Here is a 17,092-nt window from a genome sequence, read left to right on the forward strand (position 1 = left end):
TGCCAGCTGGTGGAGAACAGACAGTGGGAAAGGAAGACTCAAGCAATATGAGATAAGGGGAGGTGTATCCAGATCTAAATGAAATCCCTGGGCAATTACCATGAGGACACATGACTATAAAATATTAAATTTCAAGATGATCTTAACATTTAAATTTTCCTCGTTTCATGTGACATAAATATGACCAACAAGAGGAAAAAAACTCAGAACAAATTTGGAACCACCATGGGTCGCCATGCTCTCTTGTGGCACTTCATTCCTTCACCTAGCGACTAGCTAGACTTCCCACGTGTCTCCTGCACGCCTCACGAGTCACACAGCTACAGAATGTGAGAGCCGGAAGATGAAGATCTCCCATCCAATCCCCTTTTTATGAACAGAGGTGACTGCGGTCTAGAGAGATAAATGACTTGGCAGGTCTGTGCCCTCACATCCCACATTCCCCCATCCCCTGCAGCACTCAGCACACTGACTTGCACACGACGGGCTCAGTAAATGCTACCTGTTTTCAGGCTGGCAGGAGAGAGAAAAATGTGTCTGTGTAAACTCTTTTCAGAAAGCAAACTATCAACACTATTACTTAAACTCAAATGAGAAAACCATGTTATACAAGGAGCCAATACAATTTAGTTCCTAACTCCACTGGGAAATTAATCCCACAGCACTTCATTCAAACCTCTGCAATTGTCATTACCTCTTCATTTCTGAATCATTCTCGGATGAGATCTGGGCCACTAGGCAATTTGCTCCATACCAAGAGCTGAGTATTTGAAGCCTGGGTGTGAAGGCTGTCACTCATTAGTTGTATAACCTTGGGCAAGTTACTTAACTTCAATACACCTCAGTTTTCTTGTGAGTTAATGCTACCTATCTGAAAAGGGTGAGGTGAGGTTTAAATGAGATAATGCACAAAAAATTATTTCGTATTAAACAAACAAGCGCCAGGGCGGGGAGGGACCTTGTCTCACTCATCCTCCTATCTCCAGCGCCAAAAAAAGTGCCTGAGACTTGCCACCACCATCTCTCATCTCCATCCACCACAACAGCCATCAAATTAGTCTCTAACTCAAACTGTTTTTACACAGCAGCCAGGGAGAATCTTCTGAATCAAAAATCAGACCAAGTGTCTCCCCTGTTTAAAATCCCCAAATGAATGAATAAATGAAATGCATACTGTGCGCAAAATGCTATTATCAGGTACCAAGGCGAGACACATCCAAACAAAAACCACCACGGTCCCAGGCTGAGCACTTGTAATCTATTTTGGCGACATTCATACATACATACATACATACGTCGGGTAACGTGTGTGTATGCTGCCATAAAGTGTAAGCAGCTGGTTAAGCCACGTGTGTCTCCTGACCACACCCCAGCTCAGAAAACATTAATGGCCTTTCATCATCATATAATTCAAAACTCTTTCATTAGCAGTACATTAATACCTGGCCCCATGTGCTCTGCAAACTCTGCAGCCACTAAATACATGGGGTTAGGCACCCTGTAGATGTGCAGTAAACATCCACTAACTCAACTATTTAATTGGCTCTTCCCGGAAGTCGAAACAGAGCCCAATTCTCAGAGCCTCAGCTACAGCTCGTGACAGCTCACTCTTCCTCTACAAGGATCCCACTGCTTGGCCTCAGTGGAAGACCCCATGACCATCACGCAAACCTCACCCCCTTAAAAGGCTCCTTGATCCATGTTTCAAGTGCCTTGAAAAAAGCTCCCCCTTGCCTCTCCAGGTATCTCTTCTCCTTCAGCAGGTCTCCTAGCAGGCCCCCAAACCCACTTTGATTCACTGATGGCTGACGAGCACCTATTACTTTCAAGGCACCATACTAAGCCCTATGGAAAGAGGGGGAGGAAGGTGCCACCAGAAAAAAAGCAATGGGACCCTAAGTAAATACTTCACCTTTCTGGATCACAAAGAGCTCACCTGTAAAAGATGAACAATATCTTCACAAGGTGGTGGTGAGGATTAAATGAGAATCTGAGTGAAAGCACAGCATGTCCTAAGCTTCCCTATATGCCAGAAACCACTACACACTTTGACACACCACCGCAAAGGGCACATTGGATAAAACATGCCCTCTAGATCTGATCCTCAGGGAGGCAGCATAATACAGAGGTTAAGGGCCTGGACTCAAGAATCACAGACGGGTTTCCCTGGTGGCGCAATGGTTGAGAGTCCGCCCGCCGATGCAGAGGACACAAGTTCACGCCCCGGTCCGGGAAGATCCCACATGCCGCGGAGTGGCTGGGCCCGTGAGCCATGGCCGCTGAGCCTGTGCGTCCGGACCCTGTGCTCCGCAACGGGAGAGGCCACAACAGTGAGAGGCCCGCGTACCGCAAAAAAAAAAAGTCACAGACGTGGATTCAGCCACTTGCTGGACACCATAAAGCAAATCATCTCTCAGAGCCTCAGTCCCCTAACTTGTAAACTGAAGATAATAACTCTTAGAGACAGTGTAATATTAAATGACATAATGCCACACAACACCTGGCACACAGCAAGTGCCCAATTAGCAAACAGCTATTATTACTACACTTAGAGATACCCCATTACAGAGGTGGATGGCAGGGCCTGTGTACCTTCCTTCAATGGGCCTCAGGAGTCTCATTCCCAAAATGGAGGAGAGGTCAAGCTCTGCCCTGCAGCACCCCAGGTCAGCTGTGAAGCAGGGACTGAAAAAGCACTGTTCATGTCACCTTGTTATATTATCTTCCCAGTGAGCATATAAAATTATCTTTTCCAAGTATTAATTTTCTCATTTCCTGTCTTCCCACCATAATGTACACTCCTAGAAAGCAAGTCTTTGCCCTCCTGCTCCTGGGTGTATAGCAAGCGCTTAGCACAGTGCCTAGCACCTAGCTGACGCTCAACAAATACCGAAGAAGAAAGGAGGAAGTCCAGTGAGCTGGCCTGCTTTTTGCTTTTTTGCTATGTACCACGACGAGAGCTTTCTGCATGTAGTATCTTTGTCCCCCGTTTTACGGATGAGAAAACTGAGGCCCAGAGAGGTTAAAACACCTGCCCAAGATCGCACAGCAGGGAATTCAATACAGGTATGAATCCAAAACCCGAACCTTAATCATCAGGCAGCACCGTCTCCTACAGCGGGGGTCCTCAGAGCTCCCAGCAGGATCCACTTCAACTACACACGCCCCCTACCCGGCACAGCCACCCCGGAACCTCCTGCCTCAGCCGTCCGGGTTCCACGCCTCGGCCGCAGCCCATAAGCCCCCACGCCGCCGAGCAGCAGCCCCCACTTCCGGCCCGAGGCCCCGCCCCCCGGCAGAGCGGAGAGCGCGCGCCCCCCAGCCTGGCCCGCGCGCTTCCCCCAGCCTGGCCCGCGCGCGCCGGGTCACGGCCCCGCCCTTCCCCCACCCGGCCCGAACGGCACCGCTGAGGGGAGCGGCCCGAGCACGGCTCGCAGAACCCGCCGGCGCTCTACCCGCCCCGAGGCCCGCCCGCCCGTCCCCGGCCGCCGCCCCGTGCCCACTAGCCGGCTCACCGGCTCTCGGCTGGACCGCGTCCGCTGCCCGTACCCGGCTCCGGTTCCGTCTTCGTCTCGTTCAAACCGCCTGACCCCGCCCGCCCGCCCGCGCGATGACCTCACACGCACCCCCCCGTTACGCGCCGACGTAAAGGCTCGTCATCGCCCGCCGGCTCCTTTTATAGAGAGGGACTAAGCCGCGCACTGGGGGCGGAGCCCGACACTTGATCGACGGCTGGGGTGCCCAAGGGGCGGGGCGCCGGCTGCCGGGGCAATGCAGCCGCGTGGTCTGCCGCAACCAATGAGATCCCTCCTCGGGCCGGTGTGACTCCGCCTAGAAGGCGGGATCCAGTTACAAATTCTACACCCCCAGTAGCCAAAAAAATTGGTTTTACAATGAATTTCTACAAAAATGAGTTATTGGATAAAAAATAAATCAATACGGGCTTTGAGGAAGGACTTAAAAGTCACCTCAAAGACACATTCTGTGACTATTCTATCTAGAATGACCCTACAACCTCATCATCCGTTTTTTTCTTAGTATAGTCATCTTGTTTATGCCTTTATTGTCTGCCTTTCCATAAGTTCCACGGACGCAAGGCTTTTCTCAGTCCTGTTCCCACCGTGTCCCAGAGCCTGATACGTAGGTTCTTAGTAGAGACTTACTCAAAGAATGAATTACACCCACTTTACAGAAGAGGAAACTGAGGGTCAGAGAGGTCAACTGCCCAGCATCACAAAGACTGATCCAGGTTTCTAGCTGGTTTCCTTGTCCAAATATCATTTATTCTTGTGTTCAACAAATATTTATTTTCTCTGATCAATCAGGCCCTAGGATTTTGGTGATGACCAAGAACCAGACATAGCCTCTGAGCTCAAGTTTCCAGTCCAGCAGGAAAGGCAAAGCAGATAACTAATGACACATCACTATTTAATTACAAACCAGACTTAGTGTTAGGCAGGAGGAGGCTGTGGCAGGAGTGATGGCACCTGCACTGCAAGAGGTGGGGTCCTAGAGGCCTCTTCTGGGCTGGGTCTCTCCCTCCCCTGAAGCCTGGAGGGAGCTATTTATCAACTGGCCAGGAGGCACTTCAATATTTTAACCACCAGTATACAACTGGGTAGTCTCTCTGGTATGCAGCGCTCCAAGAGTACAGCATGAGACCTGACCTCACCTGAGGAGTATGGGAAGGCTTCCCAGAGTCGATAGTTGCCCTAAAATACGAGACGTTAACCCAGCACAAGAGTAAGGGTAGGAATAGACAAACAAGAGGATGCAGCAAAGAGCCCTGTAACCATATGATTACAGCAGTAGTAGTAATATTAGCACTATAGTGAATTGATACGAAGTCTGGATAATTAAGATATTCATAAGTGATTTGGGCAATATAATGTGTTATCATCTTATACACAAGGACATTAAGTTTCCAACAGTTTCAGTGAATTTCATAAGTAGCAAAGCCAGCAGGCCTGGGTTCAAATCCTGACTCTGCTAGGAGTTAGAATCAAATGATATGTGTAATGTTCTTAGACCACTCCTAGCACATAGTATGTGTTCAATAAATGTTAGTGATTTTGAAGTCCCTTTTGATTAATGTCAACGTTCAATTACTGTCAACTGATTGTTGCCAGCAGTACCTAAAAGCCATTTTGGGTGGGGGAGGAATGGGTGTGGGGAATGAAAGCCAAGTCAAGAAGAACCTCAAGTGCCAGTCTAGAGTTTGAACCTGGCTCTGGAGACACAGGACATCACAGGTTTCTGAGCAAGGGCCTCTGAAATAAAACTCATCTACCCTCCCAGGAGACAGCTCCCCAAAGAGCGAGGGCCACGTGATCTCCTCAGGCTCCACCCTCCTCCCTGAGGAGGTTAGCCAAGGTTGTCTGGGTCAGATTAAGCTTTGACTGAGAAAGGCCAGAGGGTAAACAGAAAAAAGAACTTCCATCCAGCAGGTGAAAGTTGGGAGACTTTACTATGCGTCTTTAAGCTACCGTTTTAAAGTATGAGGTAATCTCATTTTCCCAGATAGAAATTATGAGTCTCCTCTCCGAAAACAAAACAACCAAAAAACTATGACTTCAAGACCCGAGTTTTCCAAATGTATGACAAGATTATTGAACTAAAAAATGGTGTCAGGTCTCATTTGCCTTGAGGACCTCACAAGCTCATGGAGGAGGGGACTGCAAAAGTAAGAAATGATAATACAGAGTGCTTTGTGCTGAGATGGATTCTTCTTTCTGTCCACAGGGAAGGAGGGCTCAGATTAGGGTATGTCTCTTGATGCTGCGTCGAGTGGAGGGCAAAGGAGCCTTCCTGGAAGAGGTGAGAACTGGAGGACCAGTCTGGCAAAGTGGAGAAGGCTGTTCCAGGCAGAGAACAGCACATGCAAAGACTCAGAGTAAGCGGTCCCAACTCCAGTAATAAAGTTAAACAGAAAGAAGGAAGAAAGGAAAGAAGGCAGAAAAGAGGGAGGGAAGGTAAGCTGGAAAAAAGTAAGAAGGGAAGGAAGCAAGAAAGGTAAATTGTACCACAGGCTGCAAAGGGCAGCAGGTAATTTCAGGCTACACACACACACACACACACACACACACAGATGCAGGTGAGACCAATGGATTCACAGAACAGATTCTAACTTACACCTCCTTTGCCACTGGCTGTGTGGCCTTGGGTATGTTAGACTTCTGAGCCTCAGTTCTCTTACCTATGATCACAGTAATCACTGCCTCACTTCAGGGTTGCTGGGAGGATTCTCTAACAGTAAACAATCAAGCAGCTGCCGTGTACTCAGCACTCACTACCCTCAAGCACTCTGCATGTGCTTCACATACACTGAATCATTTGACCCACACGTCAACCTTATGAGGTTATTATCTCCATTTTACACTGGATAAACTGAGGCACAGAGTGGCTATGGAGCACATCCAAGGTCACAAATAAGGAGGGGGTGAAGCCAGGAGAGGCATCCAGTCTGGCTGCAGAGAGGAATCAAGGATGAAACACAGGCCTGGAACAGAGAATCACTCAAGAAGCAGTCGGCTGGAAAACCAGAGGGACTGAGGTAGAGTGGGGCACCCTCTCTATCTAGTGCTCATCCCCCAACAAACAGTCATGGAACTGTCCAGAGGTCAGTCCCTGCACCCCCAGGAAAGATCCCTTCCACAGGTCTCTGGGGTGCCGGATGCCAAAGCCACCCCCATCAACTCTCCCTAACAAGGAGCACGGGGACCCCAACATGATGGAGGGGAGGGGGTGATGGACACAGTTTCAACGCCAGATGCTGCTGTTGCTATAGTTAGCATCTGAGCCCAGCTCCTTTGAAACACCTAGGTGAATACTACCTGTCCTTCCTTAAGACTTTAATACATTAATATTGGATGTTACCGTCACTACCAGCACTGTCATTAACACTGCATTGATTAATGGGTTTCGTTATCACAATGCCATTCAATCCATGTGAGGGCTTACTACGTGCCAGGCACCAGGCAAAGCAATTTACCCAGATCACAGCCTTGAACATTCACAGCAGCCCTAGGAAGTAGGTAGGATTTATGATCCCCACTTTTATAGAGATGAAAAATTCCAAGGGTCACCTGCCCAAGTGATACAACATGCCAGAGCTCAGATACAGCCCCAGGGAACTGGAAGACTTTTTCAGAAAAGGCCTGCTTGTGGTGCAAACCAACTATTTCCCCAAGGTCAGAATTTTCATTACATTCTCCATTTGGCCCCAGACCTGGGATCACTGATATCCAAACCTGGCCCCCATCTTGAGAAAACACAGAGAACTGCCCCGGCGGCCCCAATAAGACCTCCCCGCTAGCCTGCCCACAGGTGGGCCAGGACACCCAAGGGCCCCTCACCTGAAGAGCTAGTTCATCTCCTCTCTTGGGGTTTTGAGGCCGAGGCTGTTTATTTTGCTTCATCCTGTCCTGGCATTTGGTGCAGCACTGTATACAAGATGGCTTAATAAGGCAGCCAAGGCCCCTGGGGCCTGAACAGCTGAGCAGAGCGCCAGCCTGGCTTGGCTTGCTAATTGACAATGGTCTCACCATGGCAACTTGCACCTGAGCTGTCCTAGCCCAGCAAGTGCCCAGCAAGCGCCTAAAAAAATAGCTGGTTTCTCATTCTCCAACTCTGGACCAGACCCTTTCTGAACTTGGCCTTATTAAGGCCCACAACTCTAGTCATGGAGGTGGCCATGATTATAACCTGTCTTATGTGAAGAAACAGGTTCAGAGGTGCCAAGTCCAACTGAGGCTCAATTGATACACTATGTGCATCCCATTTACATACCATTCTCCCTCTGCACACACCAGCTGACCGATATTAACCTCTGGAGAGCTATTGAAATCAGCTCCTTTGCCCTGACCCATGGTTAGAGATAGTGAAATATGAGGATTATGGCATGATGGGCTCTGGGCTTGGGACACCTGGCTGGGTGGCCCCAGGTAAACTTTAAGATGGAACTACTGAAGGGAGTTGCAAATGTTAAGCTTAAGCAAGATACACATTCCACCCAAAGAGCTGGGGCCACTGGCAGCTATGTTAAAATCTCGGTCCATGGGCCACTCCCAACAAGTCCCCTCACTGACTGTGGCTGAACTGTGATATATATGACAACTTGGGAGCAGTGGAACAGGGTGCAGGGAAAGCCTACAGAGGGACAAGGAACTGGAGGATCATCCCTGGGATTCTTGAGTCATCTGGACCAGCTACCCAAGAGCTGTAATAATCTGGAGATGGCTGTTCCAGACATCAAGGCTTTAAATGAACTCAAGCACTCCAGTTATTTGTTTGGGAAACCAAGGTTTAGAAACCCATTCACTAGCAGAGATTGTTTCTTGGACCAGAAGCATGGAATTCTCAGGCTCCACTCCAGACTTAATGAATCAGACTCTGGGGATGGGGCCCAGAAATCTCCACTGAACAAGCCTTCCAGGGAAGGCTGATACATTGGAGTTTGGGGACCATGGCACTAGATTTGGGGGTCACCGTGGTACTTATGTACTGGGCTTGTTGATGAATGACCTACTGCGACCACCCACCTTTCCACTTTAACCAGGCCCTCACATACCCCACCCATCTGACCTGCAAAAGAACAAAAGGGACACCAGACTGTTAGAGAAATACTGATTTTAATTCAACATAAGGTAAACTCTAGGCATCTGTCATCTTTCAGCCTAAAAATTAGCAAAACTGTTGAAACAAGGCACAATTTTTCCCCATACTTTGTTACATGGCTCGTTACAAAAAAAAAAAAATTATGAAAATGTTAAAACAAAAATAGATGTCTGAGATTTAAAAAAAAAAGTGTATAAAAAAACCTCCCACAAAACCTGTCAGCATTGTTCCTTAGTCTACAAAATAGCACCAGTAAGAAGAGTAAAAGGTGTTAAAAACCATTACGACAGCATTTCTGAAATGCAGCTTGTCCGACCTCCCATTTCCCCTAAAAACGATTTATCGATTTATCATGGAATAAAAAAGGACTTTAAAATCTCTGGAGGGAGGGTCGAGCTTTTATTGCAGTTTTCCCCCTGCAGTCTCTTAGATGAGGGGAAAGTGCGAGGAATGTGCTTCTGCCCCTGGCTGTCACTGCTGAGTTTAGAGAAGCCTAAGGAATTGGGGTGTCATACTTCTAATCTGGGGACCTGTGCCTGCGGAGTAGTCTGGAGGGTGGGGGGACGGGTGGGGGGGGCGTCTTACCTAAGCCTTCTCCTTCTCCCCCCTCACACGGGGAAGGGGGAAAGACAGTGAGAAGCCATACTTGTCTACACAATACATGGCAGCTTATAACCCAGTCCACCCCTTCCTGAGCTTCCAGAGGTTCTATTGCAGTCACTGGGAGGGATTTAGCTAAGGGTAGCCCTGCCCTTGGGTTTATGGGGGAAAAAAATAGCCCTGAAAGTGATGATGATGTCATCCCGGCTGAAATCACCATCCTTGTGGAAAATACTCTAAATGGGCCCCGGATCCCAGCCCTTTATACTGAGGCCAGGGGAACGTGCCGGGGAAAATTCAAGACAGACATGGACATCATGTCCTCTTCTGCTAGCCCTAGAAGAAACCATCCTAGGCCCTTAAAAGGTCCCTTAGCTACATGTCTACTGCCACTCACTCCTGGAAACAAGGAGCTGCAGACATTTAAAAAGTTAAAGTCTTGCAGTAACTGTCTTGGGTGATTTTTCAGCATTAACCTGAGTATCGGAGAGCTGTCGGCACTGTGGTTTTGGTATCTTAGCCATCGTTTCTCTGAGCGGTAAACCCAGGAGGGAAAAAAAAGCCATCTTACTACCTATTTCAAGTTTTAAAATTTTAGAAGACAAAATGAGCACCGTGTTTGGCCGCTCCGAGCGGCCGGGTCTGAATTGTGCACAAGGAGATGGCACCTCGGGGTCCCCTGCCAGGAGGGGACAAGGCAGCTCTGCTCCCGACGAGGTACTCGGCCCGACCCCACACAGCTGAGCTGGGAAGGGCAGAGCCTGGGTGCACCTCCTGGGTCGTGGCTCTGCCCACAAGCCCTGGTGCCCGGGGTACTATTCACAGGCAAAGTAGTCCTTCAAGGGGGCGAAGAGGTGTCGGATGACAGGCACACTCCAGGACCTCCCGAGCAGCTTCTGGCGGGCAACACGGCCCATGTTGGACACATCTGTGTAGTGTACGGGAAAGCCGAAGATCCTGGGGGGGGGGGCGCACCAGAGTGAAAACACAGGGAGTCAGACGGGCCCCCTCCAGCGTGCTTAACGCCTCTGGGAGATCCTCGCCTCGGCAGCCAACGTGGCGCTGCTCTTCCTGCCCTTTGACCCGTCCCTTCCACCAGGCCCACCAGGCCTTCACATGAGCCCTGTCTTGAGCCCCAGAGGTCAGGCCCACCAGTTCTGCAGCACAAATGACTGTCATGAGGGCATGGTCCCTCTCTGAGGGCGCCTGTCTTGTGCACGCCCCTACACTGACTGGCACGATGCTCCTGGCACATAGATGGTGCTCAGTGGACCTTTCTCAGATGAATGAATGCCAAGATGGCCGGCCAGCCAGCAGACAGAAACGTACCTCTCTTCAAACCACACAAGGACAGAAGTTAGGCAAATTGCCTTAGTAAGGAATAAGGACACTCACAAAATGGACCTTATTTCCAATCATCAGATGCTCAGATAATTTACCGTGAGTAAACTGAAGCATCCTGCATTTTCTTTCCGTCTTCAAAGCAAACTGCTGGATCAAGGGCCAAGCTGGACTTAATGGTAGATGGCAACCAAATATACCAACAGCCTCCTGAATGGAATTCTACCACAGGTCTGGGAAGAGGCTACAGATACACGGGACCTCATGCTTTCCCAGGTTTACAATCTAATACCACAAATTAAACTGAGAAATGAATCCAGTTGTAGAACTAACATATCTGGAATGTAAATACTCTTATCAAATAAGCACAAAACACAGCCAAAAATGTAAAGAGGAATAGTCGTAGCCCTTACTACATGCTAATGACAACAACAAAATAAAACAAAAGGAGTGAGAGAAAAAAATTAAATACAGAACAGGAGAAATGAAATCTCAGAGCTGGTTCCCTGAATCAAAATAGACACACTACCAACTTAGTCAAATAAATGGATAAGGGAGAAGACAGACTGTGGCTGAGGAGGAATCAGCTTTAGAACAAGCAACTTGGCAGGAGGAATCCTGAGAGAGAGCAATGGCATGTCGGCGGGGTTTCCTTTAGCTGGATCCTCATACATCCTAGTGTCCCCGCATGGTGGGGCAGGCAAATGCCAGGGCAACACGGCCAACATAGACAGATGTGCCGTCTCATGATCTCATGTTTTGGATTCCTCACCACCACAACCCTTTTGCCATTTCTGCTAGGAAATAAGCACTAACTGAAAAGGTTACTCCCAGCCCTGCTAACATAGAAGGTCCCTGAGACCGTGCGGAATTAAGGCAAGCACTTGCCCGTTCGCACTGCTGGCCTTAACCATGTTTTCTTCCCCTTTCTCTCTATCTGCTTGATTCCCCTTTCCACGTGCAGTCCTTGCTCACCTTTCTAGCTCAGTGCACCACAAAACATCTTCTTTGCCATTCATGACAACAGGGAAAAGTTGGTTTTTCCCCTGTCTGATCGAGTTCGACTTGGTGGTTATTGTCTGTACTTTCTTTAACTGGAGAACAAAACGACATCATGGAGTGAGCACAGAATGAAGGGTTCTGGGTCAAGGCTCAGAAGCAGGTAAGGGAAGGAGGAGGGAGGGTGGGTGGCAGAAAGAGAGCGTCAGGGCCGGGCTCCCAGAGGGAATGAGAAAAGGAAAGTTGGAAGGACAAGAACACTCCGTGCTTCCCACAAACACCAAGAAGTTAATGAACAGGAAGGATCAGCCTCAGAGAGAACAAGAGATAAACAACAAATGACCACAAATGAGATCACATGGGGGCCAAGGAAACAGAGTTACTGATCAAGCGAGATTAAGCAAAATTAAAAGGCCACCCAGACTGCAGAGGATGGTCAACCAGGGTTTGAATGAATGGAGCTTAGCTTAATGGAAACGCTGAAAAGTAAGTTTATGGAGATCTTAACAGAATTATCCATGACTTAACAGTAGATTTTTTTTTTTTTCTGCAAAAGTGTACTCATTTCTCACTGGGAGGATAAGCTGAGTCTCCGTGGAGTGTGCCTTCACAATCGGAAAGTCTACTTGCCTTTTCTCATAGTGATTTGTTTATCAAGAACCTCTCCTACACTGTACTTGAAGACAGGATAGAACAATTATGTGGGGAAAGAAGCCCAGCACCAGGGAGTCACGTGGCGGGGAGGGGCAGGAACAAACTGGACACCAAGGTCAAGTCCCGATTAGAGATCACCAAGTGCATTTCCCAATGGGCCAGGCACAGAGCACATCTTACCTTTGCTGTCCTATTGAACTCCAGGCAGTCCTGCAGCTCGAGTTTATCATTCTTTGATGCTATCACAGGCCTGAGAACATCCAAAACCCATTACTTCCTACCACCTGGAAAGGGGCCTTGGCTAGGTGCCTCCCAAGGTGGGAGTGAGAGCCCAAGCTGCAAAATGTGCTCTGGCAGTGAACTGTGCTACAAATACATGATAAAAATGGCCCTGGCATGAGCACAAGCCTGTGTGCTGAGCCAGGGACAGACTAGCCCCTTGATGGGGGCCGGCGGGCGGGGAGCCCAATGTCCAGGAGTGAATGGTCCTCCTTCCCAAATGTTAACAGTAGTCAAAGCTCCTTCACTGAGGGGAGCAGGATGGGGAAGCACATTGTTGGAGGAGCCAGGAGATGCCTCAGTCTCAGCCCCACTGCTCACTGGCTGAGTGAATGACCTTGAGCAAATTCTGCCACCTCTCTGAGCCTCAGGAGCTTGGATTAGGTCTTTGTGGGTCTACTCACTACAACTAGAACATCAAACCCATGATTTGGTTGCTTATTGCTGGAGTGCAGCCTCAGGAGGCTTTAATAGTGGGTCCAAGTAAAGACAAAAGGTGGTTCACAAAAGGATTAAAATTAACTCCCCCTTGCAACTTTCACCACTGAAACCTGCAAAAGCAGAGAGAGGAAAACAGATGCTTGAGAAGGAGAATGGATAGAACTTCAGAAAATGAAGTGGTTAAGCAGGTCCAGACCAGAAAACCAGCAAAAGGTCTGAATGCACAGAGTTGATGAATGCCACAGCATCCCTGTGTAAGGAACTCCGAGGCCAAAAACAAATCAGATGTAAGATTGGATATGGTGCCCACAAGAGGGGCCATCGAACACAGAATAATACCTCACTGACCTCACCCTCTCTCCATGCCCAACTCTTCCATGGACCCAGGGGAGCTAAGGGCTCACAGCCCTGCTCTACCTTCTGTTGATTCTAGGACTGAAATCTTAACAACCAACATGTTTGGTCTAAAGGCTGGGTTTGGGTCTGTGACCCGGGGTTGACGCTGGCTGAGTCATGGATCCTGCAGAGCCCACCTGTAGCAGTTCACTTCTCATCCCAACTCAGATAATGCTCAGCAAATCCCATTATCTAGAATCTGATCCCTCCCTGTAATCCCACAGGACACCCTCCTGGAGCCACTGCTCTCATTGTGTTCAGTGCAGGTGGATGGTACCTCTTGAGCACAACACAATAATCAAAGTCAGAGCCCTCCTCCTCTGAACAACACCTCAGCTGCCTCCTCACTTCTGCATTCACCACGTGATAGTCTAGTCTTCCACCAGAAACCCTGAGAACCAGAGACACAACTCATCTCATCCGCTTAAAATCTCACGTGAACTCCTGGGTCAAAGTAAATATGTGTTGCCATGACTACAAGCCTCACATAATTTGGCCCATACTTCGGAGTTCTCAGCCCTCCTCTCACACCCACTCCACACCCACAACCCACCCCTGGAACACTGTTCTCCGAGCTGCTCTGCGAATGCCCGTCACTGGCCTCCCTGACCCTCTCCCTTTTGCTCTCAACTGCATGTCTCCACTCCATCACTTTGGGTCCTGCTGGGATGAGAAGCCTCCCCATCAACTCTTCCAGTGCCCCCTCCAACCCTGACCCTGAAATCATTCGTCTTCTCTACGCCTCCCTCACTGGCTCTGTGAGAGCCAAGACTGACATCTAGTCACCACAGAACTGGCAGCAGGGACAGAAGTGTCTGGCAGGGTGACAGCTCAGGAATGGAGTGAATAAGCCGAGTTCATTCCGGACATGGACATTGCACCATCTGATGGGCTGATAATGAAAATATAAGACACCCAACAGAAATCCCAAGCTATTCCAGTACCTTCTCACCTCTGTCCACACTTTGCTAAATGTCTGAAAGTTATGCTTCCAACACCTCCTTTTAAAGAATTTTTTTGAAGCTAACTCATTTGCAAGTTATATTACCATCACATTTGGTATCTTAATTAGCAGGTTGGTCTCCGTGAAGCCATATAAAGGAGATAATTAATCCTCAGCCAAGCCACTTGCCTTGTGGCTTTCAACGTGAAAGGACTAATGAAAAGTTGGGGAAAGATCTCAGTCAAGAAAATCCAAGGGAGACAGGCTTTGGGCTACCAATTGTTATCTCAGCTCTGCCACCTGATTGGTCACCACAGCCCTGGTCCAGGGATCACTTCATCTCAGGGGCAGGGAGATTAAGTTCATTTCCCAATGGACCGTAACTGGGAGGAGAGGTGGGGTGTAGAAACGTCAGCATCCCTCGCTGGGAAGGAGCCTGCTCCAACACATGGCACTTTTAAGCACCAGGTCCCTAGGCAGAGCAGAAAAAACTGTACTGAGGAATCCTGGCCTGAGATTCTCAGGTACTTGGTGTACAGCCTAACAGGCTTCAGTCATAACCCTATGGTTGAAGGGGTTGGTCTGAAGCAGAGGGTGAGGACTTTTCTCAGCAGAGCCAGCTCTTTCTACAAGGTTCCAATGTGTCTCTCTCATAAGAGTCGATGGTTAGTGGCTCATACCATTAGTTATATTTAACTTGGCTGTTACCTGCCCCACTCGGAGCCCCTTGTTACCTGTTCATCCCGGGCAGGTTGCCCCAGAAGTATCGGGCTCTGTGAGCAGCAGACACTTTGATGGCATCAATCATCACTGGATTACACTGCAGGGAGAGAGAAGGGCAGCTGCTGGGAGCCCATGGCAGAATTCAGGCGGCAGACAGGTGACATGGCAGTGCCCTGGCTGTGGAGGAGGCATGGTTCCTGCCAGGCAAGGGACAGACTAATTCCCCTCAAGAATCTGACTGAAGGACATAGCTAGTGCCCCCATATTAATGGTGGGGAAAGAGACCGGATCAGACCGGCAGGTTATAAGAGAAAGTATACCCTGGGGCACGCCATGTTACTACAGAATGTACTGTGTATAGTGGTAAAAGCAGCTCAAAATTGAAATCCAGCAGGTTGAGGTCCTGGTTATGGAAATGCAGTGTTGGCAAAATCTGACTTCTGCCACCGATTGGTCAGGTTCACAGGGCATGAGGGAACTGACCAGCCAGCTCTATAACCTCACTAGTAGGACTTTAGCTCTAAAGTTGGGGGGAAATAAGTATGTACATAAAGTATTTACTACAATGCTTGATGCATATTAAACAGTAAATAATTAACTTGCCCATGGTCCCTAATGCAGAGTTTCTGGGAACAAGGGTGAGAAAAAAAAAAACTCTCTAGAGTAAAAAATCTCCTTCATGATGCCTCCAAAAGTAGGTGATGGTTTCATCCTCTGACTTCAGTGGGTTTGGGATGAGGTGAGGGATCAAACGTTTTCCAAGTACTAAAGAGAACCAACCGACTCCATTCCATTACTCTCAGACCTAGCCATGCCCTCCATGGGGAACCCGGAAATCATTCCCAACACTGGAAATACCCTAAACCCCCATTGCCAGCAGGGCCTTCATGCTCATGTTATCTTGACAGTCAAGACCCCGGGTCCCCTCACCTCCAGGAACCGAGAGATGTCTCGCTTGTCGCCAACCTTCATGGCCACCACATTCTCAAACATCCAGAAGAAAGGCCGGTCTTCACCCTCCTTGGGGCGTGTGTAATTCAGCAGGTGGTAGAACTCAAAGAAGAGCCGGCCTGTGCCCTCTGAGCCCACAAAAGAAAACGGCAGAGCCAGGTTCAAACCGTTCAGCTCACCCCTCCATACTGAGACCAATGGGTTTCCGATGGCTAGCTAAGACTGATGCCTTACTGTCCCTTCTCCCTGTCACCCTCTGCAATGACAGGCATCAGCACTGCAGTACTCATTTGTATCTCTGGGGACTGGGGACTCACTATGAGGCATGAACAGGGACAACAGGTAAGTTTGGCCAGAAGCTAACAGTTAGTTCCTTCTCAGCCCACTCCTCCTGGACCAGCACTTAGGGGACATAGGGTCTCTTGGGGCCACGGGAAAGAAGGGATGCTCACCATACAGGCCTTTCCTGGCAGGGTTCACATTTGAGAGATCATTGCATGGGCTTCCACCAATCACCAAGTCAAAGGGGCCCCATTCTTCAATCTGCAAGAGAAAAACAGTCCGGGATGGGGGTGAGGATGGAGAGATGAACAGCCTGGGTTCCAGGTAACCAGCTAGAAAAAAACCCACTTCTAGGTCTTGCTTGGTGATTTCAGTCTCCCAACTCTACTTCTGACCCAAGAAAACCAAATGCTCAGGATACACTAAGATCTAAATCATTCTGAATGATTTCCAAGTTGCGGCTTTAACACTGCAGCTTGATGGAACCAAACCTCTTCTGCCACAGCCCCGGGCATGGAGAAGGTGGCAACGTGGCTGTGAGGACGTGGGGGACTCAGGGAGTGGAGGAAGAGGGGGGCTGCCCTCACATTTTTCTTTGTGATATTCCTGACGTCATTCACATATTTGATGTTGCCCTCATGCTTCACAGTTCCAACGGCGATGGACTCTTCACACACTTCAGAGGCCACATATTTCTCCACTTTGATGCCCAATTCTTTGAGGACCAAGTACCCTGTTTGGGGGGGAAGGAGTCGAGGGGGAGAGAAAAGACATCAGCGTTGTCCTGGCGAGGGCCGCTCCTTTCAGCGACTCTAAGCCATCTCCAGAACTCAGACCAGACACAGCAAGGCCATGGCAGTCCTCAAG

At 49.0% G+C, this 17,092-nt stretch overlaps 2 protein-coding genes across 10 annotated transcripts in view; both read right to left on the reverse strand.

Moving 5' to 3' along the window:
* MAPRE1 (microtubule associated protein RP/EB family member 1) overlaps positions 1-3,645 on the reverse strand; it is a 28,764-nt gene extending 25,119 nt beyond the window's left edge. The window contains exon 1 of one of the 3 annotated variants that reach the window (XM_007446840.1): positions 3,516-3,645. The gene's annotated coding sequence lies outside the window, so the exon portion shown is untranslated. Of the gene's footprint in view, positions 1-3,031; positions 3,080-3,515 lie in introns of those variants that run through there. The other 2 variants (XM_007446841.1, XM_007446842.1) reach the window with 2 other exon arrangements.
* A 6,256-nt stretch (positions 3,646-9,901) lies between these two features.
* DNMT3B (DNA methyltransferase 3 beta) overlaps positions 9,902-17,092 on the reverse strand; it is a 36,622-nt gene continuing 29,431 nt past the window's right edge. For 3 of the 7 annotated variants that reach the window (XM_007446848.1, XM_007446845.1, XM_007446844.1), the window contains 7 exons: positions 16,813-16,958; positions 16,396-16,486; positions 15,923-16,071; positions 15,004-15,089; positions 12,391-12,460; positions 11,533-11,651; positions 10,032-10,173 (listed from right to left, as the gene is read on the reverse strand). In XM_007446848.1, coding sequence (XP_007446910.1) covers positions 10,032-10,173; positions 11,533-11,651; positions 12,391-12,460; positions 15,004-15,089; positions 15,923-16,071; positions 16,396-16,486; positions 16,813-16,958 — 803 coding nt within the window. Of the gene's footprint in view, positions 10,174-11,532; positions 11,652-12,390; positions 12,461-15,003; positions 15,090-15,922; positions 16,072-16,395; positions 16,487-16,812; positions 16,959-17,092 lie in introns of all 7 variants that reach the window. The other 4 variants (XM_007446849.1, XM_007446847.1, XM_007446846.1 and 1 more) reach the window with 2 other exon arrangements.

Source organism: Lipotes vexillifer, unplaced genomic scaffold, assembly GCF_000442215.2.
Source record: "Lipotes vexillifer unplaced genomic scaffold, Lipotes_vexillifer_v1.1 scaffold75, whole genome shotgun sequence".
Classification (NCBI taxonomy): domain Eukaryota; kingdom Metazoa; phylum Chordata; class Mammalia; order Artiodactyla; family Lipotidae; genus Lipotes; species Lipotes vexillifer.